This window comes from Zeus faber (genome assembly GCF_960531495.2).
Source record: "Zeus faber genome assembly, chromosome: 17".
Lineage (NCBI taxonomy): Eukaryota > Metazoa > Chordata > Actinopteri > Zeiformes > Zeidae > Zeus > Zeus faber.
Window position 1 is genome coordinate 16,942,786 of NC_137204.1, and position 23,978 is coordinate 16,966,763.

At 42.4% G+C, this 23,978-nt stretch overlaps 1 protein-coding gene across 1 annotated transcript in view; it reads left to right on the top strand.

Moving 5' to 3' along the window:
- The first annotated feature begins 10,790 nt into the window (after positions 1–10,790).
- The window catches only part of nup214 (nucleoporin 214), a 62,658-nt gene continuing 49,470 nt past the window's right edge, over positions 10,791–23,978 (top strand). Inside the window, exons 1-10 of the mRNA XM_080017623.1 lie at positions 10,791–10,937; positions 11,743–11,938; positions 12,067–12,221; positions 13,164–13,362; positions 13,541–13,611; positions 14,198–14,261; positions 14,362–14,465; positions 15,654–15,760; positions 15,922–15,982; positions 16,145–16,271. Coding sequence (XP_079873749.1) covers positions 10,896–10,937; positions 11,743–11,938; positions 12,067–12,221; positions 13,164–13,362; positions 13,541–13,611; positions 14,198–14,261; positions 14,362–14,465; positions 15,654–15,760; positions 15,922–15,982; positions 16,145–16,271 — 1,126 coding nt within the window. The 5' untranslated portion in view covers positions 10,791–10,895. The remainder of the gene's footprint in view (positions 10,938–11,742; positions 11,939–12,066; positions 12,222–13,163; positions 13,363–13,540; positions 13,612–14,197; positions 14,262–14,361; positions 14,466–15,653; positions 15,761–15,921; positions 15,983–16,144; positions 16,272–23,978) is intronic.

Consider the following 23,978-nt stretch of genomic DNA (forward strand, 5'->3'; position numbering starts at 1 on the left):
GACGCCCCCCCCCCCTCACGTCAAGAGGTCTTGTCGACACTCGTTCTTTCGCTTGCTCTCTCTCTCACACTATCGCTCATCCTCATCCCGTGTGCTTTCTCAAAGGGAACTCCTCTGCACCGAAAACACCGTACTCGTAGATATAACAATGCGGCACTTTGTCCCACATGCATGCACATACATGGGTGCTTGTGCACACAGGCATATACAGTATACACAACCCCCCCCCTCCCCGCCCTATTTTTCATCCGGAGCCGAGGAGACACAGGCATGACATTGATACAGTCGAGTGCATCACGTTCTGAGACGCATCATTATTTATGCGCCCGCAGGAATAAGGCCGTGCGTTGAGGGGAGAACACACGCTGCTTTCAGTCAACACTCCCTTTGAAGATGCTCTGTGAAGGGATCTGTCAGAGAGAGAGAGTCCCCCCGCCCCCGTTACGCACCGGGCTTTTTTTTTAAATTTGTTTTTACTTGTTTCATTCTATTAGGAAACGGAGCAAAACAAATGCATCTAGAATAAAAAACATTTATTTGTTCCCCGGGGGAAGGGGGGCGGGACAGAGACAGCGACTTTAGATTGGGAGGGCGAGACGCATGTCTCACCGCCCGTGGTGTCACCCCCCCTGATGGCGTCACCCGGTGCGGTCCGCACCCCTCCCTAGTGTCGCCGCTGGGAGCTGTTATAGATATACAACACAGTTGATATACAGAATAATATACATTTATTTTAGGCAACTTTGGTCGTGGTGATGAAGACACGGCTCTGTCACGGAGATTCCCTTAAATGTAGCACATTTAAGGCCGTATTTCGAAATCGTTGCAAGGCTGAATTATTTGATAGGATTACATTTATGTGCCCCGAGTTACAAGGTTTCACTCTGTGGATCAGTAACGTTGTCTTCATGTCCGAGTAAATTATTTTTGGACAAGATTGAGGACAACCTTTCGGTTCCCAACTTGAGTTTGAGGTTAGTGGAGGTGTGCCCGAACCCTAAATATATTTTTGGCTGCAGCTTGCAGATCCAGTAACAACCTTATAGTCAGGTTACAATTATCCCCGGACATCAAGCGGGGGAATTAGGAGGCAAACTCACGAGGAAAACCTCGTTTGACTTCCCGAGAAACGTATGGTGCACTGCCAGTGACTCAAAGCGACCCCAAATTAGCAAAACAATTGTATGCGCTGTAGAAGGCAGCATGTGATTTTGTGATGGAAGATGAACTCGTCGGGTTTCTTAAGGACAGGGGGCTGTCAATGAGCAATTCAAACAACAAACTGAAGATCATGAAGGAGCTGTTTGTCTATGGATCGTTGCCCATGACATGTTCCATTAAATTCTCAATGTGATTCCTGTGTCTGCTCGGACTGGGACACGCACAGCCCCTCTCTCTCTCTCTCTCTCACTCTCTCGCTCTCTCTCTCTCTCACACACACACACACACACACACACACACACTCACTTGTGCGCACACTGACCCGTCCCCAACTTGTGATCATAGCCGTTAAATATCTGCACCAATGTATTAACAATGTCAAAGCAACTTAACATCACTTGCGACTTTCGAGCATCCAGTAGATCTCCAGTAGATCCCACACACACACGCGCGCGCGCACACACACACGCGCACACATTAGCCGGAACGTGCACTAACTAACTCACAGCTTGCATGCACAAACGCAGAGAATGGATCCAGCGCATTATTGAAAAAAACAACAACAATAACAACAACAACAACAGTAGAGCCAACAGTGAAAAACCTGCATCCAGAGAAGAGGACAGCTGCTGTTGCTTGACCTGAACCATTGACACATAAAAGGAATGAGGGACTTTCAACCCACTTTCCCCTCACAGCGGCTCGGTACTGACCTGGGTCTGACCCATATTTGACCCTTTTTTTTTTTTTTTTTTTTGTACACACACACACACACACACACACACACACACACACACACACACACACACACACACACACACACACACTTGACCAGGTTCGGAAACACACTTATACGTGGAGCGTGGCGTGTGCGTGTGCGTGTGTGTGTGTGTGTGTGTGTGTGTGTGTGTGTGTGTGTGTTGGAATGCTACAGTAAGTGGAAGCACACTACGTAAGGCGGTGAAGACCAGTGCAATACTGTACAGCTGTACTGCTTCACCTGCGCGGTGCAGGGCGGAGGCCTTGGAATCCCGCTTTTCATCGTCATCCCTCCCGTTTTTTATTTTTTTATTTTTTTTTGTTTTGTTTTTTTTCTTCTTTGGTAAATTATTGAATGAAACTATTCGGAGCGAATTCTGCTGGCTTCTCGCATTTGCACTTGGGGGGAAAAAAACAAAAACGGTCGGAAAGACGGGACAACTGTGGAGGGCTTGTTTTTTTGGGGGGGGGCTTTTTTTTTTTTTTTTTTTTTTGCTATAGAAGCGACTGAAAGTGTGAGAGCGAAACCCACGACGTCTCCCCCGGAGCTTCGCAAGGCGACGTCGGCTTTCTAACCACGACTCTTCCCCGGGACGAAGAGAGACGTTGAGGACTCAAACTTGTTGTTGTCACACTATTCTGTTTTTTGTTTAGCTTTTTTCTTAATGTTCTCACACTTTTGTGCCACACTTGATGTTATCGCTTTTTTTTTTTTTTTTTTTTCTCGCCAACCAATATTGATGCTGGTGGTAGTGGTGGAGGTGGTGGTGGTGGGAGGGGGGGAAGGCTCGAAAGAGATGAAGGCACACTGTTTCTCCTCTCGTCGATGCTCGAAGCCTCGGACCCGTCGATTCGATCGCCCCGCGATGCGGATCGATGCGGATCGCTAACGCGTTTTAAGTCCACCAGCATTTTTTGAATAAACTGCTATTAAAGATAGGGTCAGTAGACGGAGAGAAACGACTTCAGACGATGACGCGCGCAGTTGAAACCACCTCCGGCAGAAGAAGACTAATAAAAAAAGAAATGAATCGCAAAGCAAAAACTATGTGCCCCTGTAAATTTGATCTCAATGTCAATGCTTTTTCACAGTGCTTCATCATTTGATCTGCAGTCCACCTATTTTATGGTTGTTTTTCGGGGGGAGGTGCACAGGGTTAATATTGCACTAGGAAACACAAGAGGTTTACAGTATTTTTTTTTTTATTTTATTATTTTTTTTTTATTAAGAAATGTGATCTGCCAGAGCAAACAAGGCAAAGGGGCGGGGGTTGTCTGAGGTGATGGATGAATGTAACAGTACGCTAAAAAAAAAAAAAAAAAAAAAAACTAATCGCGCCGCTTTTTCCCCCCACGGTTGTACAGAGAATCTCGGCAGTAAAAGGAACCCGCCGCGCTGTGAGAGACGGTGAGGACGAATGTCGCTTTAAGCAGGGGCTGCGGTGGCTTTTTTTTTGTTTGTTGTTTTTTTTAAACTGTCCAGGCGGCCTTGGGTGGGTCTTCCAATACCGTGGAACGCAAAAAAATATTCGTAAGAAATATTCGACTTCATCGCGGTCCACGTCAAGGGCGCCTGCCCGTCTTTCACCATCCTCACACCCTTTCGATGTTTCAGCGATGCTCTCACGGATCTATGAAGTTGATCGACCTCCAATGCACTTTGGCTCCTTAAAAAAAACAAAAAAAAAAAAAAACCTATGAGTACAGAGTAATTCCATCCCAAACCAGAGGACGATGTCCGCCGATATAAAAAAAAAAAACGCCGATTGGGACACTGAAAGCACCTTCTGGCTTTGATAGAATTTAGGCTGTCATTTTGAGGTTTCTCAGGATGCGGCGGCATGCACTTTCAGAATCTTAAGCGTTCATTTTCGGGATGGTCATTTCCAAAGAAAAAATTTATAATAATAATAATAATAATAATAATAAATAACACCCGCACACTGCTTATATGTTCTAAAGCAGGGGTCTCAAACTACAGGCCCCGGGGGCCACATCTGGCCCGCGAGACAATTGAATGTGGCCCGCTACACGGTGATAAGATATTGATAATATATCGATAAATATGGCCCGCAAATCATTTTTTTAAATGCTTAATTAATCCACACAAATGTACTTAAATGTTTTCAAAATAGAGAAAAAAAAACCCTGAATTAAATACATCAGGATATCGAGGCAATTCACAAAACAAGACAAAAAATAAAAATAAAAACAAACACGCTGGTTTTTCCCTTGAAGTTCCAGACAGGCCCCCTGGAAAAAGACAACCTGGCCAGTGGCCCTCAGGTCATTTGAGTTTGAGATCACTATTCTTAGAGGGTTATTTCTCTTTTTTTGCTTTCTTTTACTTTGTGTTTTGATGTACGGACCTACCTGGGCGACACGCTGCGCCCAGAAACCGCACATGGAACCACAGGAGTCGGTGGCGGTTGTTATTCCTTCTTAATCATCATCTTTTTTTCTTTTTCACCCAATGGATGTACGTGTGCCTTTTGAATTCCCCCTCCAGCCATTTCCCCCCCTCAGATAAATACATATCATTTTGGGTTTCGATTTTTCTTAAAAAATATATATATATATTTCACATCAAATGGTCGACACGCTGCCCCTCTTAAAATGTTTTGTTTTTTTTTTGTTTTTTTTTGTCTTCATATTGTTAATGACATTGTACTGTTCCTCCTCCTATGTTTATGAACGTGTACTTCTCACATGCCAAATTTCTATAGTAACCACTGTTACCAGAGGGATGGTTTAAATGGTCCGCTTACACTCAAGCAGTAAATGTCATAGTTTAGGGAACCGCGGATTTGTTCAATTGGAGCGATACAAAATGGGTGCGGACCAGTGCCTTAAAATGCCTGTTTTAATGCAAAATGTGACATAAAACTGTTTATGCCGAGATGTCGAAAGGTGAGCTCCGGCCGTAGGGTCAAGACAATGACCTAACTGAGAAGGAATAATCAAATTCTAATGTTAAATCATGTCTGTATCCATCAGCCGCCTAAGACGAGAATTTATTAGGCCAGATTTTGACATTTACAACTCACTGTCTTCTCTTTATTCCAGATGTTTTTCACTCATTTCAGTCATCGCCACATTATGGACTAGTCTATCGCTGGAATTTGAATATCAGCTGAAACTTTGCAACCGCAGCCTCGAGGCCGCTTCACACCGAACGCGTATCCGGCGCCCACGGTCGGACATGTAGTGTTTGCAACGTGTGAACAAAAAAAAAAAACAAACACGATTTGCTGATACAATGAGAGATTTGTTGATAGTGAATATGGTGACATCACGGTTAACGTGAATGACGTCATTATGTTATACAGTTTACGTGACTTATTTACTGAGGCCCAGTTGAGACCAGTTCCAATAAAAAACTTGTACTGTCGGCCCGAAACGCACGCGTGGAACATTTTGAACGCATCCAGCAGCCGCGACGCTCCACAGGAATGAATGAACTCCCCGTTTGTTCTCGTCGTTTGTCGTATTCGGTGTGAAGCCGGCTTCACAGTGGCAAAATCCTATTTTCAAAGGCTAGTGGCAATGCTCTTAAAAATGTCTTCAAAGTGGCATCTTGTAACCGACGCAGAGTTTCTGTTAAACCAGTTCATGACTGTCGTCGCCGCCCCGCGTCAGAGAAGGTTATGTCAAAATTTTAAAATGCACGCAGACGTTTTTACCCGCTCAATTATTTGCCTTTTTCATTTTTTATCAATTATCTTTGTTGCATTTAACTTTAAAATCCTATTTATCCCGTAATCTGTTCAATTCTGTCCAGGCCAAAACAAAAGAAAAAAAAATAGTCAAACGTTTTCTTGCTTCTTGAACCCTTTGGCATGTATATTTTGTTGTGTGGTGTCAATTCAAACAATCAACAACGTTGCACTAGAGAGCACTTCTGAAAGAAAGTCATACGGTGGTTAACCTCCAAGGTGATATAAGTTGTTGATGGAAAAAAAAAAAAAAGAACGGTGTAAGTTCTTTTCTACCCTCTTCAGTGTTTACCAGGCTGCAAAGAATATGCAAACGTATGTATGAATATTCACAGATATATTTGTGTGACAAAATTAAACGGAGAGGGTATTAGTGAGCTGGCTTTAAATAAACTACACTGCGTTCCAAATTATTATGCAAACGATATTTTTCTCTGATTCTCATGAATAGTCGATGCAATTGACAGTCAGTATAATTTTCAAGTCATCGACCGTGAGGGTATAATTCAAATGGTATTGAACAAACCTCCCAATGATAACAGTATTTTTTTCAAAAATAAAAAACTCAAAATGTTCCAAATTATTATGCACAACAGAGTTTCAAAACATTTTATAGGTTGTAAAGAACTGAAAATGGTCATTTGTTGAATTTGCAGCATTAGGAGGTCATATTTACTGAAATCAAAAGCTATTTCAATCAAAAACATCTTTACAGGCCAAGTTACATGTTGACATAGGACCCTTCTTTGATATCACCTTCACAATCCTTGCATCCATCGAACTTGCGAGTTTTTGGAGAGTTTCTGCTTGAATTTCTTTGCAGGATGTCAGAACAGCCTCCCAGAGCTGCTGTTTTGATGCCAACTGCCTCCCACCCTCATAGATCTTTTGCTTGAGGATGCTCCAAAGGTTCTCAATAGGGTTGAGGTCAGGGGAGGATGGGGGCCACACCATGAGTTTCTCTCCTCTTATGCCCATAGCAGCCAATGACAGAGGTATTCTTTGCAGCATGAGATGGTGCATTGTCATGCATGAAGATGATTTTGCTAGGGAGGGCACGGTTCTTCTTTTTGTACCATGGAAGAAAGTGGTCAGTCAGAAACTCTATATACTTTGCCGAGATCATTTTCACACCTTCGGGGACCCTAAAGGGGCCTACCAGCTCTCTCCCCATGATTCCGGCCCAAAACATGACTCCACCCCCTTCCTTGCTGATGCGGCAGCCTTGTTGGGTTGTGGTCGCCATACACCAACCATCCACTTCTCCATCCATCTGCACCATCCAGGGTTGCACAGCACTCATCGGTAAACAAGACTTTGAAAATGAGTCTTCATGTATTTCTGGGCCCACTGCAACCGTTTCTGCTGGTGAGCATTGGAAATATCGAATGTTTTCATACCTTCTCCAAGGCGTTGCACTATTTGAGGCTTTTCGGCAGCAGAGGGATCCTTTCTCTTTCCCATGTTGCTTGAAACCTGTGGCCTGCTTCATAATGTGGAACGTCCTTCTTAAGTCGTTTTCCTTTAATTGGGCTCACCTGGCAAACTAATTATCACAGGTGTCTGAGATTGATTTCAGTGATTTCAGTGAGACACAATCCCATCCATGAGTTTAATTGAAAAACAAAAAATTAAATGTTTTATGACACTTAAATCCAATTTGCATAATAATTTGGAACGCAGTGTAGTTAAGACATACCCAGTACAGTACAGTTGTTATTATAGCTTTAAAACTCTTAGGAAATTCTAATGTCATGGAAGCAGAAGCCCTGCTGTTAAGTTGTACAGTATGGTGCAATTTTATATAAAACTTGTGTAACTTTTTTTTTTTTTAACCCCAGAGGGTTGGTCCTGGAAAGCACCTTCAAAAAATACCTGTGTCATGGAATGCATGCCTTTCACTGGAGATCTGTAACCCGGTGCAAAAAAACCCCAAAAAACAGGGTCTTGACACACCATGCTTCATATATACTGGAACTATCTGTTATTTGACAAAATAGGGGATTGTTGTAATTGAAAAAAAAGTTTTGCATTTTTGCCTCAACTCTAGTTGATTTTTTTGCATACAATTGTAATACCAGATAATGAGGAACGGACGGATTGAGGATTCAATACGTTTGAACCCTCAGCAAACGTTAAAAAAAAATAATAATAATAATTCTGCACTATTTTCTTTCGTTAGACTGTAAGTCTTTGTACATAATGCCAGCACTTTAGAATTTCAAAAAATATATATATAAAAAAAAAATTAAATGCCAATGACTGAAGGTTGGGACAGAGAGGAGAAGGATCAACTTTTTAAAGCCATGTGCTCAGAGCGCTGACAATCAGAGTCGGGGGCGAGACCCAAAGTGCACTATGGGAGATCTGTCATGATTCGCCGTGCTCCTGCTAAACGCCTCTTCGTTCTCCAGCTTTTGCTTTTTTCCTTTGCTCTTTGCCGATCTTTAACCGCTCTCGAAACGGAGACGCCGGCGCCGGGGCCCCTCTCGGTTCTACGCGCGTTCCTCCGCCACGAGAGGAAGCCACGGCGGATGGCACCGGCGCTTCATCCATGGAGGCGTCGGGGCGGGGTGGACACGAGTCACGTGTGCGTTGCTCTGGTTAGAATGGTCCTTATAGTACCCGGGTCCATAAATGTGAGGAAAAAACGAATGTGACCGCGCATCAATCCAATACGCGTTCTCAAAAGGGCTCGGACCACGGAAAAATGGGAACGAACAAAATTTCAGTTGTCGGGGGAGAAAACGTTTCGGTCGAGAGCGCTTTGTATGTTTTTAAAAAAAACGGAAAGAGTATCGACGACGATAACACACCTCCCGACTCAGCAAGTTTTAATGTCGCATCAAGATGACCATTTCATTCCCGTCATAGTATTTCCCATCATACATTTCAGTTGTGTGGTTGAATATTCACTGATTTCATTGAAATGCAATACAGAAAAAAATGTGCTTTCTAATAAAAAAAAGTCCTTACTTCAGCCGTGCCGTCCCGTCTCTTCTGTCCTTTGGAGTCTTTTAGGAACTTGTTTCTTGAGCGGTGGACGGGACAATCTACTCATACTCTACAAATGCTCTTTGTAAAAAAAATTATACGGGCGGTGTCGTAGTCATTTACAAAGGCATGGACCTGTTGAATGATTGAGGAAGTAATGGTAAATTAGGAGTTTAAAGTGCCAATCTCAAAGATTTTCCTCCAAAGGAGAGATATACAACGTTTTTACTTTTACCTTTCATTATGAATTGAATGTTGATTGCACAGTGTAATGGCTATAGAATAGTGACCGCATCGGGGTTGAGACTGGTTCCCTATGAGCCTCCATATCACTATGCATTCAGAATGCCACCGGGTACGAACTATCGGGAAAATGATTGATTCACAGCGCGGAGCGATCTACTCCAGGTAGATCATAAACCCCTGAATTTAAAAACGACTCATTGAAATCGGTTGAGAAATGTAAACGTCGTCGTGCTGTTTATCCAGAAAAAAAACGCAGCTCCCCCCATTTACTTGTATTCGTTTAAAGGCCAGTCCTGCCCGTTCCAATGTGGCGGCCACGTTGACGTATCGCAGCAACGAACCAAAGCAGTCAACGTGACCTCTGTGTGAATATGTATAGGATTGCGCAACCGAAAGAAATGAAATTAAACGAAAATTGTGACAATTTCAATTGACCTCCTCAGTGAACTTGCTTCTTCCCCCTTATTACCAAAGCGCTGTTGATCATTCACACAGAGCGCTCTGAGCGATGCGGTTGTCTTTGCGACAGCGGCGCAAAAGTTGTCTATTGCAGCTTTAAATAAACGTCTTTTAAGTCGCCATCAAATCGCTGAGTGAGGTCACACAGGTGATGGAGTCTACGGCCGACTGATGAAGCCTTTTGCATTTGCAGTATTCCGGGTATTAAGAACCGGGTGTCTGCGGCGACTCTCCCATCGCTTCCATCGGCACCGGCGACCGCAAATTGTTATGGAGGGCGTGGCCCATGGGCTCGAACGGCGCATTCCATTTGAACTGGGGAGTCGGAATTTCGACTTCCCAAATCCCTACGTTTCAACCGGAACGGCCCCCTCCGGTCGGATTTCCGCCTCGGAAAGTCGGAAGGGTCACACCTACCCCGGGCTCAACATCCAAGATGGCCGCCTCGCGCGTAAACAATACGTGAAAGCTGTAGTAGCGGCTGTGACGTCAACAATGTTTTTTTTTTTTTCTTTAATTTATATTACGTGTTGGAGGAGGAGCACTCCATCTCTAGTTGTCTGTATTCAGAAAGATCAAGCCCAGCGGACGAGGCGCCCGTCCTTGGTTTTTCCGCCTGTGAGTCGGGCGTGACGCCATCCCCAGCTCCGACTTCCGAGGTAAAAGGAACGCACAGTGACGGGCAACCGAATGACGTCACACGGGCGACGCCGTTCGGATCTCCGCTTGCCGCCTTTCGTCGCAGGTGACGCCAGAAGCGACGAACGATCGCCACTTTAAATAAACACGACGTGTCGTCCATCTTGAACCAACGCCAGCGTCTCATTCAGTGTTTGTAGGGATCGAATCAGGGATTTAATACTATATCAGCGGTATCGGTTGCTGCTACGTTATTATTATATATTTTTATACAAGTAGAACAGTGGAGGGAAATAGAAACGTAGGGTATTAAAAACTATCTCCTTATATAACAATATTAATTGAATCAAACATACAAAAGCAGAATATTATATATCATATGTATATTATACTGTAATTATAATATTTAAAACTAATAATAAGTACATTCATTAAATTAGAGCAAAGCAAGACGTCAATCTAAGAGGCTTTTCGGAAGAAAAATATGATAAATATTATTTTATATCATATATTATAAAACCCCTATTATATTATCACATTATTTTAATAATATGATAATAAATAAATAAATAAATAAATATAAATAAATAATAAATATAGAGATGCTCTCATTATGTATTGGTTGGAGTAAATACAATTAAATTTGAAAAAATACAAATAAAAAGTTTAGAGATGAAGATTTCACCTTGTGTTCTTATTATGTCATATAATTACGCAGCAGCGTTCAGAAGGCGCGTCAGAGTTCGATCGATTGCTCCGAAGTCGTCTGGTCTCCCTTAGGTGCGTCACAGCTCCGAACCGCGCGGGCGCTCTCCCCCGACGCGCGTCACAGCTGCCCGCTTCGCCGCGCGGTAACCGAGCGACGTTCCGCCGACTCGACTCCCCTCGCCTGCTGCGAAGCAACCGATACTACAGCGGAGAATGAGCGACGACCCGGACTCTCCTCCCGAAAGGGAGATGAAGGTGAAAGTTGGATAAAAGTTGCGGCCGTTGGCACGGCGCGTTTAAGCTAGCGTTAGCGCAGCACCGTTTTCGCGCTGTGGTCGAGTGCGTGTGCGCGGCTGAGCTGTGTGATGCTAGCTTGTCGTGGCGGCTGAGCTGAGCTGAGCTCCCCGGCTCCGCGTTGTCGCACGGTCGAAGCAAACACAAATGCAAAAGCCGAATACACGCACTCGGTCGTTCGGTCACACGAACCTCCGCCGCGTTCACTACCTGCTTCCAGGAATACGCCTAAACGCTAAACGTGCAAGTGGCTAATCCCGTGGAGCCAATGTGGACTTATCACATGTATCAGGGCTCTTCAACTTTTATACGCTGTTTTATACGAATTTTGTACAGCCACGGGTTTGTCATGTTTTGTTAGATTAAGTTTAATCCAATTATGAACTAGAAACACTTCGTAATATGTTTTGTACGTTTTACCATTCAGCATTACGTTCAGCCCTGCAGTGTGTCCCCGTGACCAATGGTGGTACCTGCCCCAGACAGCAGTTGAATGGGTTACACAGCGGTTTTTATGCTTATACTGTCTTTATTGGGAGAATAGATAAGCATAATCTTTGGGCTACATACTTCATACTTAGCTGCTTCACTTATCTGTGTATGAACCAACTCAGTTGTCTTAAATGTTGTCAAAATGTATCTCACATCCAACCCTCCTTTTTTTTTTTTTTTTTTTTTTTTTTTTTTTTTAAACCAGTCGGCATGATGTCCTCCAGTTAAACATGTTTCACCCAAATATACTTTTATTTCTGTTCTCCTTTTGCAGGATTTCCAGTTTCGCCAGCTGAAGAAAACCAGAGTTTTCGACTCCCCCGTAGAGATGTCAAAAGATAGATCCAACTTACTGGTTGTCTCAAACAAATTTGGATTGATATTTGTGGGACTCGACAGAAGGCTGAAGGTGTATGTGACCGCAGACATCATTTCTGCAGATAAAGTCGAAGGAAATTCCAGCGAAAACAGTAGGGACTAAGATTATATATGTTTATCTTTGAGTATTTTGTGCTACTCACCAGACATTTACCGCAATCACGTTTTGTTCCTCTTCTGCACCAACACCGTTCTGGTTCCTTCCCGCTTCGTCGTCCAGTCGATGTTGTTCCAGCAGCGGTGGAGGTGTCTCTGGATCTCCCTGTGCATAATTTGGCCCTGAGCTGTGATGAGCTGACCCTGTCTGTGTGCGGCATGTCCGGGGAAGCCGGTTTATCTCTAACTTTCTATGATGTCCGCACCTTCATGAATCAGGTGATTATTGTTTTTTTTTTTTATTGATTGTTTTTAGTTTTTGCATTTTAAAAAGACACCCTGAGTATTTGCATTTTGTTTGTGAAATAAAACTCTTTCTTCACACACATTCTGCCTCTTTATGACTGATTAACTACAGTCTATATATATATATATATATATATATATATATATATATATATATATATATATATATATATATATATATATATATATATATATATCTCAAAGACTAGTTATCAATCAAGTTTTGTGGGTTGAACTTTACTGACCATCAAAGATAAAATAAGATAAAAATCTATGTGTTTGTTTCACATTGTTTTATTTTCATTTGTTACACAGTTATCAATTATTAATAAGTATATGTTAGATTCAGGATGAATTTATTTTGCCCTGTACATTTTCACATACAAGGAGTTTTTTGTGGCAAAGAATGGTGACTGTCCCTCAATTCAGCAGATATCTTTTATTCATTTAATCAAGGGATACGAGACACAGGTGACATAAACACCCGCTATTGGCGCGCCTTCAATTCTTGCAGTGCGAAACAAACCAGAAATCTGGTGCAAACTATCTAGGGTTGAAAATGCCCAAAAAATTTGGAATTCAATATTGGGGAAGTAGTGAAGTTTTATTGTTTTATGAAGTCAGTAATGAAACGTAGCGTCACAGTGGAGTAGCTCTGCGTTGTTCTCTGTTAATCTTGAGAACAGGATTTAAATTGGTCATACAACAAATTGTTTCACATTGTTTTATTTTCATTTGTTACACAGTTATCAATTATTAATAAGGATATGTTAGTCAGGATCAATTTATTTTGCCATGTACATTTTCACATACAAGGAGTTTGTTGTGGCAAAGAATGGTGACTGTCCCTCAATTCAGCAGATATCTTTTATTAATTTTCCTTCACGCTCCCCAACACCCCACCCCTCTTTCTAGGGGCGAGCCCAAAAGCTGCCTTTCACATCTCTGCGACCGGCAGTCCACCCCGGCACATGCGTGCAGGATCTGAAGTGGAACCCTGCACAGGCGTCCTTGTTGGCGGTCTGTCTGTCTGATGGAAGCATGATGGTTCTGGATGTTGTCGACAGTGTTTCGGTGCAGGGCCAGCTACCTGCCACTAATGGTGTCACATGCAGTGAGTTGGTCTCTTTGGATTCTTAGCATTTCTTAAACTGGTATTTGTAAACTGTTTGTTGTCGCACTATTTTTGGATTTGCAGTCAACCCTTTTAGACTTAGTGACGATAATAGCTTTATGTAAATTCAATTCTATTATTATTGACTTGGTTAATGCAATGCAATTACTCTGAACAGTTTGCTGGAGTCCCAAAGGAAAACAAGTTGCTGCTGGGAAAATGAACGCCTCAGTCAGTCAATACACACCAGTAAGTTGTTGCAATTTATTGGGCTGGATTAAAAAAATATGTATATATTCAATCAACCCTATTTGATTATTTCAATTTCCGAATCGATTGGAATTTTTATATATATATTTTTGGAAGATATGCAGCCATTACCTACTTAAATTAAATACAATCATAGTCACAAATAAAATATTTAAATTATTTATTAGACCTAATTTATTATTTTAAATATGTTTTAAAATCACATTAAATGGACGTGAATTGAGAAGTTGCAACTTAAATGTTAGTAGCAGTTTTTATGTATAAAATTTAACAATAACTATAGAATCATAATTTGAGCCATCTCATCACTATTTGGTTGAATTGTGACCCTTTCATCAGAGACAAATTGTATGATCCTCCTGCCCAATTCCCAGACCTAGCATTTTACTATAACAAAATAATATCATCGCTCCCTGAGAAGGTGTGTGTGTGTGTGTGTGTGTGTGTGTGTGTGTGTGTGTGTGTGTGTGTGTGTGTGTGTGTGTGTGTGTGTGTGTGTGTGTGTGTGTGTGTGTGTGTGTGTGTGTGTGTGTGTGTACTAACGGGCTGAAACCCTTCTGCACAGGCACTGCAAGAAAAGAAAGTGATCCCCTGCCCGCACTACTACAGCTCTGACAACCCCGTCAAAGGCAAGGCTCTACATGTGCTCTACATATGACATGGACGTCTTTGGAGTTATTGCCTCATCTGGGCTCCACAAATTAACAGCTTTAACTTTATCCTTGACAGTTTTGGATGTGCTGTGGCTGAGAACGTTTGTGTTTGCGGTGGTGTACGCGTCTGCTGATGGTTCTGTGGAGACGCCTCCTGACCTGGTGGTCATCTCCCTGCCTGTGAGTACACTCCGACTGCCCTGACGCCTTGCTCCTTTAGTTAGTGCCAACAGGCTTTTTTCCCTGTCTACCTTTTTAGCAGGTGTCGACACGCGCTCTGGTGCGCACTTTTCAGCTAGCGAACGCTTGTTGGCCTAATGTCGGCGGTTTTGGTCAAGGTACGGTTCGATAGGCTGTGAATAGTGTTCAAGAAGAACAAATGTAGGCTTTAAATTCTGGGTTACGTCAATCTTGGAAATTCAATAAAATCAAGGGATACGAGACACAGGTGACATAAACACCCGCTATTGGCGCGCCTTGAAGGCGGTTGAAAATGCCCAAAACATTTGGAATTCAATAGTGGGGAAGTAGCGCAAAGTTTTATTGTTTTATGAAGTCAGTAATGAAACGTAGCGTCACGGTGGAGTAGCTCTGCGTTGTTCTCTTAGTCTTGAGAACAGGATTTAAATTGGTCATACAACAAATTTTGGTGCTGACGTGAGGTCTACTTGATTACGGATGGGGAAGTTAGAGAGCAGGTGTTTCGGGCAGGGATGAAACACGTGTGAAAAGCAGTGTTGGATCCATCAATATACATGTGTCGTCTCTTTTACCAGTAAGATCAATTTCTTCGTCATGTCTATCTGTGCGTGCTGCTGTACCGCAAGGGCTTATGCCAGCAGATTAAGAAACGTGGTTGTGCAAACTGCAAATCTACAAATACCCATGATTTCTGTATTTTCTGTAAATAGTTTCCTCACTGTTAGCGGTACTGAGCTGTTCCAAAAAAATAAAACGCCCAGTCATCATATCCACTCGCATGCTCCCCCCCCGTGCAGCCTTTGTTGTTCGTTCAAAGCGTACGCAGCGTGCAGGCATGAGACAACATGAGACGGGGATGACTTGAGACGAAGGCGATTGAGCTGATATCTAAAAAGGAAGCAGCGTAGATCATCCGCTCATATTTTGGGTTCAGGAAACAGGATGCTGACAGCATGAAATCAAATAATATACGCTGTCACAAAACCTCAACATATTTCTGCACTTAAAAAGCGCTCACACCTGCCCTCGCTCTCTTAAAGACCTACTACACATGCAATTGTTGTTAAATCAGATATAACGTTTCTCACATCTAACAATGGTTAGGATCTTTTTTTGTTATGCGATTTTTATCACTCTTAATCTTTTTCTTTTTTTTCCCTGTGCTAGAAAAAAGACGAGAGGACGGAGTCAAGGTATCTGAATTTCAATGACCCTGTGTATGGAACCTGTGTGGAGAGACAGCACCACTACTTCCTCAGCCAGATTGAAGACTGGTAAGAGCAGAGACATTCACTCTCCCCAACGCACCACACACGCACGCACGCACACACACCCACACACACCCACACACTCTCTTATGTGTATTGTGTTCTTGCTCTCTGCGCAACTGTTTGAACTGTTGGCGTGTGAACGTCTCTCTTTTCTTTTCATCCAGGGATGTGTTTTTTGCGGCGTCAGCAGCTTCTATTGAAGTCAGCGTCATTGCTAAGGATAAGGTAATGCCTTTTGTGGCGTGTCTTTTTTGGAACTGTTCATGAATCTTTTAGCGTAATGCCAAACATTTTACAGTAAGAAAATGGGAACATTTAAAACAAAATTAAACCTGAACTTAATGTGCAGACGTGGAATATTTTGTGTATGGTTTTTGTCCTGTTCAGAACGACTGGGAGCTTTGGATCCTGGAGGATGCGAGCAGGGCGGATCTTCCAGTGTCGCAGTCCAACGAAGACACACTGCCCCTGGGGGTTGCCATAGACTACACCAGCCAGCAGGAGATTTACATATGTAAGTTTGTTCTACGTCCACTGGGAGAGTTGCAGCCTGTCTTCATGATGCATGCTCTCTGTTAAAAAAAATGTGGTCGTCATGGCTACTGAAATCAAAGGAGGCAATGGCGCGTTGTGTCAACAGCCATTGTTCAAGAGGGGAATCTACAAAAGGCTTGGAGGAAAAAGAAAAAGGAACAGTACTCCATTTCAGTTCAATTATTTTAATTTCTGAATCCATTAGAAAATTTGAATATCGATTCTTTGTGTGGACGTTATGCAACCACTTTCTGCTTTAAATATCGGTAAAGCGATTTCTGTATCAGACTAAAGTTGTACTGTGAAACATTTTTGGAATGCAAAACAGATGAAGAAGTTGGTAGCAATATTCATTATGCATAATGTCAATATTCTGATATAGAATTGTATCATGAGCCATCTTATCGATATCTGATTGAATCGATATTGAATGGACTCGTGACCCTTTGTATCTAAATCAAATCGTTGGACGCTGCCCAAGAGACGCAGCCCTACTCACGAGTAAACATTTCTCACAGGATGCAAAAACACTGGACTTCTCTCACATAAGAGGACATAGCTATTTTATGCTAGAAATGTCATTTTTGTGTGTTGTTTCTGTTAATGCATGAAACCAGCAAGGTCTGAGTTCAACCACAACATAACACTTCAAGTCAACTCATTTTTCAATAGCAGACCTGCCAATATGCACCCATTTTGTCTACTAACCGTGCAATTCTTGGTCAAAATTCGTAGGTACGAAATGTCAGCTGAAACTACGAGGGGGGAAAAAAACTATATGTTATTTTAATTTAGTTACGGAAAACAATCAATACAAACAATACGGTACATTTATTTGGTATTTAAACAACATCCCTCGGATTGGACCAGATGCTACGACCTTGTGGTTCTGAAAGCCCTCCGCTCCCTTTCATCTTACTCACTCAACATCCACTGATATGCGGCCGTACGTTATTATCCACCGAGGAGTAATGCTACATTGCTGAGGTAAAATAGGAAGTGGGGGGGGAGTATTAATCAAGCACAAAAATGTGACCGTAATGTTTACATATAAAACGTGGGTTGCACCGATCAGTCCACTTGTGACTGGAATTGGTCTGTTTTCACCATCCAATCAGTGTCAGATGTATCCAATTCTGTGCCGGTCAAATTTACACGCCCGATACAGTGCTCATGTACTCGTAAAAATGCTCCGATACTCAAACACTATGCAACGTAATTTAACTTAGTTACATAGTTGGCGCTCAAAAAAGAGAGCGAAAGAAAGAAAATTTCGGCTGTTTGGAGGTCAAAGTAAACGAAAAGATTAAATAAATTATTGCTCCATCGCCTGACAATATTCCAAAATTGTGGAGACTGTATCTATCGCTGTCACTACAGCGTCTGCTCTGGTTCCTAGTGCACAAGACTCGGTTCTTGACGAGTCACTCATTAAAATGAGCCGTTCGATTTGATTCATATAGGAGTTGGCCATTTATTTTAAAACTTTTTTTGAACGATTGCAATTTATTTTGGAATGGCAAGTACCATATAAATATAATAGAAAGGTATATCTGCACTTAAAAGTTAAAGAGACTTTAATTAGAAGTTTTAACTGAACATTTCCATGTCAGTTCAAGTTCAAGAGATTATTTGTCATACATATATGCAGTGAAATGTCATGCATTATATGCACCTAAACTCAGTGAGAGTTGTTACAGGTTGCATTATAGTGAAATATATTGAAACTCAGTGACCGTTCCATGTTGTATTTCATTTTATTGGAGTTCAGGGACAGTTTCATGTTCTTTTATTCTTCCACTAGAGAATAATTAACAGTAATAAACAGTGTCAAATTGAGCAATCTCACTATTGTGGTCAGTGAAAATTGCACATCTAGTCCGTATGTGCTGTCCTATCACGTGAGCGTGATCAGATCAAGCAATATATTTGTCATTGACATATAGCAGATATACCCAATGAGGCCAAATGATGAGAAAATGTGGTTTGTCCGATCACGGATTTAAACTCAAAATGATCGGACGACAATGTAAAAGATATTTAATAGACAATGTTTTAATATGAACATACAATTGGATGAAAATCTGAATCGGCAGGTCAGACTTTAAAAAACAAATCTGAAATTGAAGTGGCCAGGAAAATTGCAATGGGTGCATCTATAGTTGGTAAACATGTTGGATAACTTTACAAGATGATGCATTTCAAGGGATATATCCTTTTGAGATAAATGTGTGTTTATATAGTGAGCTGTAGTAGCTTGCATATGATGTGATTAGCCTCATTACGAGACGGCTACTGTGTGAATAACTGATGGAGTCATTGAGCTGCAGTCACTCAAACGCCACAGAGACTCCCTGTTCCACTATTGTTGTAATCCAAATATTATCCCAAGGATGGCAGGTCTGCAACAGAATCAATTTAAGTTTCAGCGGAGGAAAAAAAAGGGGGGTTTCAGACAAACCTATTATGAAGTAGTTGCTTGGCATGGGAATGTATGATTGTGACCCGTGAGATGAAAGGGATGAATGGCGCTAGCCATTCATGACAAAACAGAGTTCAGAAACCATCAACTTACTTGACTGTAATGCAGCCTTAAAATTACATTTAACTGCATCACAATATTAAGACAAAATCCCAGACGATATCTAGTTCCATCTCACATTATCGACATCTTTTTCCATATATTGGTCAACTACAGCTATGGTTTAACAACAAAATTATAGCATGATTAAATCAATATGACTGATTGTTTTGTGTATAGCTGGTGTGTTAAGCCGTTTACTGCAGTCAACTTTTGTCTTTTTGGTCCGTGCACTCAGAATGATCACACAGATAATATGTGGTTACTTTTTTCTGCAAAGCTTCTGCAAAGCTTCTGCAGTGCTTCGTCGAGGCCCGTGTAAAGAATAGCGATAAGCCGTTGTGCTGGAACAGCGCTTCATCTCTACCAGACGTGTCTCGCAGACATCGCCGTAGCGTCGGTGTTGCTGTCTGGTCTTATCTGTTCCCATTTGCCCTCAAAGATCCCTCGATGAGCAGAACCTAGAATTTGAGAGGCATTTTGACATGATTGTAGTCTGATCAAGCTGCTGTCTGAAATGAGATGCTGGGTAGAGAAAAGGGAGAGGAGTGAAAGGAGATAGTTGTTGTTGTTTGTGAAAACCAATGCTCATTAAAATGGTTCAGACAAGCTAGAGGGCCACAACAAAGCCCAGACAATCATGCTGTTGAATCCTGATGAGGTTCACGTTGAATCCCTTCCTTCTGTTTTCATTCTCACTCCCACTTGGTTTGTTTTATACTTTTATGTAGCCTCTAAGGCATTGTTCAGCTTCTATGTCTACAATTTCTACTTTAAATAATTGTTGGTAACTATTTATATTTTAATATAAGTTGTGGATAACTACTTCACAGTTTAACAAACTTGTTTGTAACAATTTAAATTATTTGTCCAGTGCGTTATGCAATGACATCAATGCCGGTTTAGTCACTTCTGGTCTAACAACTTCCTGGTTCCACAGATAGAGGCAATGTATAAACGATATTCAATCAACTTCCACCCACTGACGCATTTTAGAGGCAATGTCTTTTCACCGCAGCATGTATGTGGAAGTGTGACAGTAAATTGTCAACCTTACTACGACTCACTCTCTTTATTGGTTAACGGTTTAACTTAGTGTTTAGTCAAAGTTTCAACACAGTGCACGAGAACATTAAAGTGAAAAGGCAGCATTCTAGGTTTCGAAGTGGTCAGGATGGCAACAAGGATAGACACAGAGTTGGAAGTGTGTACCCTACACCGAGAATCAGCTGCAGTCGTAGTGGAAGTAGACGTGCTGTAAAATGCTCAAGCAATGCAAGTTTTAGATTAACCTGGAAAATTGTGAAATTGAACGCACCAGCGAATATGTCCAATCTCAAACTAATCTTCAAAATCGTTCTCCCTCTTCACTCTTAGCAGTCGTACCTGTGGCCTCCCCATGCACAGTCACACGACAGCTTTGTTACATGGAGCCCAGAAGTGAAAGACACTTTACAATTACACAACCTATCAACAAGCCAAAGTCTGAAGAAGCGGACAATATGCACTTACCTGATTAGACTAGATTGGAGACAAAGCCTGAAGTCAGAAGAACAGACAACCATGAACGTACGTTCCCAGTCAAATGCTCTGCAACCTATTTCACCAGCTTGCACAAAACTTCTGGCGGAACACGACGAGACCTTGTCAATTCAGGGCTGTACCAATTTGATAAGCCCGAGAATTACCATACATGGTACTCCTCATTCACCAATGCAGTTGGTGAAGTTCACCTCACAGCAACCCAAGAATTGGATCTCATCAAATGGCAGGGAAATGAATCTGGCGAACAGGTTAAACGCATACACTCAGTGCATGTGAGCAACCCCAATCTGGCTTTACACAAAGCATGGGAAAGGCTACATGAGTGCTATACTGCCCTTGAGATCTCTGAAAAGTCACTGTTTCAGCAGTTGGACAGTTTTCTGACGATTTCAGCCAGGGACCTCTTTAAATTATGTGAACTCAGGGATTTGCTTATAGAGATCCAAGGTGCTAAAGAAGACAGTTATCTCATCGGCCTGTCATATCTGGAAAATTCATGTGGAATTGACCCAATCATTGACATACTGTATGGGCCCATATGGGCTTCAAGAGAAATGGGTGTCTTCTTGTTCATGGTACAACGAACAGGATCACGGTTGCTTTCCTTCTCCACGACCCTAGCTTCATGTTTCAAAGCTGCACCACAACACCCACAAAACCAGACAAATGCATTGTGAAGAACCTTCCCACCAACACACCAATCTCAGTGCACAAAACTGATGTTTCTAGAGCTAATGATGACCTTAAGAAGAACTGCCCATAACACAAACCATCCCCATCCTCTCAGAAAGTGCAGAACATTCAGAAACAATCTCCTCGTTGACAGAAAGGCCTTCCTCAAGTAGAAAGGAATATGTTTTAAATTGTGTTCTTCGATCACCCACCTCTCCAAAGATTGCCAGTCCTCAATGAAGTGCTCTGAATGCGACAGCACCTATCATGATGCAGCCATGAATCCCGCCCCATCACTTCAAACCACCAAGGCTCCTTCACTGTCACAAGCGAACGGCGTCACTCAACCATGGCTGCTGTTATAACAAGTTGCACAGAAGTTTGTGGCCCAAGTCAATGAAGCCACTCATGCACTCAAGATCTGCCTCACAAAGATATACCCCAAATGTGCCAAGGACAAGGCCATCAAAGATTATGGAATTCTGGATGACCAGAGCAATCGCTCACGAGCCATGCAGTTGTTCAAGCTGTTCACTGTTGAGAGCAAACTGTTCTCATACCACCTCAGAACCAGATCGAGTAACTGGGCGGAAAAGTTCTCCTCTCATCCACCACTCATTGAGTGTCAAGAGATCTTGAACAATAGGTCCGAAACACTGAGTGCAGTCACACACCAATCTCAGCGCCATTGCCAAGCACATCCCAGAACAAAACCCAGAAGCAGAAATACTCCTGCTACAGTGGTCACCATTACATTTTCTGCACAAGCTTCAGCAGGCCTAGCAAAGTAACTGAGAGGATGCTGGGATAAATATTGTTCAACCGAAGTCAGAATGATATCAAACCTGCTCCATTAGTTGAAGACACGGTCTTCCTAAAGATAATGGACACAAACATCTACAGAGTTGACGTTAACAGTTGGGTAGCCCCACTGTTGTTCAGGGAACCACGACACCTTCTGCTGGGCAATGCGTCAGCTTGTCAAGTTAAAAGGAAACCTGAGATACAGAAACAGTATGTGGCATTCATGGAGGATGGATGGATCTTGGCTAACAGACATGCCGAGGTAGCACTGCCACTGAAAGAAGCTGAAGAATGCTGGTAACTCCCAACATTTGGGGTCTACCACCCACAAAAACCCAATCAGATTAGGGTGGTCTCTGATTCCAGCGGCCAGTACTCTGGTTTTTCGCTTAATAACATATTGCTCACAGGCCCTGACCTTAATAACTCCCTACTTGGTGTCCTGCTATGCTTCCGGAAAGAGAAGATTGCAATCCTGGCAGACATCCAGAAGATGTTCCATTGCTTCTTTGTGCGTGAAGACCACCGCAAATCCCTCAGTTTTTTATGGCACAGGGACAATGACATCAACAATCAATTTGTGGAGTACTGGATGAAGGTCCAAGTCTTTGGAAATGGGCCCTCTGCTGCCTTGGCCACCTACTGACTGTGAAGAGCTATCAGAGAAGGTGCAGAGGAGCATGGCGCCAATACAGTCAACTTTGTGGAAAGACACTTGTATGTTGATGATGGCTTGGTATCCATACCGTCTGAAGCCAAGGCAATCCATCTACTTGATCCGACGAACACAGGCCTCACTTGCTGAGTCAAATCTCCGCTTACACAAGTTCGTGTCAAACCTTGTCAGGCCTTGTCCCCTGAAGATTGCGCCCCAGTAATGAAAGACCTACAACTGAGCAGACAAACTGCACCCGCAGAGCTTAGGTCTGCTCTGGCAGATCATGACCGACACATCGCCCTACTCCATGTCGACCACGAACAAACCATTCACCCGCTATGGTGACCTTGCCACCGTCAAGTGTTTTTGTTCCCCTGGGATGCTGGCACCAATTACAATCCAGGGAATACTGCCCTCATCAGGGAACTAAGCCCTGAGCTGTCCGACTGGGACACACCCTTCATGGGAGACAAAATAAGCAGATGGGAAGCCGGGAGAGATTTGCTCCAAGACCTAAAACCGTTTTGTGTACCACGTATGTACATAAAAACCTCATTTACTGAAGCAGTGCACCTACAATGGTGTGTGTTCTCCAATGCATCAACCAAGGCCATTGGTGCTATGTTGTACCTGAGAGCAGTTCAGGAAGATGGGAAAGCCGAAAGTAGGATTAATTACGGCAAGACAAAGCTAGCACCCCAGTCTGTGCCTACAATCCCAAGGCTTGAACAACCCCATGCAGGAACTCAGTCCAACCTTGGAGGACCATCTCATTTCCGTTGGAGGCCAGTTAAAGCACTCCAAACGCCCATATGACGAAAATAGAAGAGCTCAAACATGCAGTCTGGAGAAGGCACCCTTCAAACCTTAGACAGCTGGAGCAGTTTGCTCAGAAAGAGTGGGCCAAACTACCTGTTGACAGGTGCAGAAGTCTCATGAGAGCTACAGAAATCGCTTGATTGCAGTGATTGCCTCTAAATGGTGTGCAACAAAATATTAGGTTATGGGTCCCGTCATTTTTGTCCAGCCATTTTCATTTCTTTTATGTAAAATATTCTGTTCTATCAAATCAAAAGAAAAATCAGGATTTATATTAAATATGGAATAAACAATGATGGATGCCAATTACTTTTGTGATTTTCAAGTTATTTCAGAGAGAATTGTGGGTTATTTTTTTCGCCCAAGGGTACCAACAAATGCCGTAAGTTTTGTCTAATGTTAGACTTGTTAAATAACATTAATCAGTAATGGTTTAGTTTAAAAAAAACAACTATATCTCATAATTAGGCTTGGGCCGATGTTCGATGATATGGAATATTGTGATATTTGCCATTTTGTACTGGTACCCATCTTTAAGAAAAAGGGAGACTTATAGAGCTGTAGTAATTACAGGGGAATAAAGTTGGTCAGTCACAGCATGAAGCTAT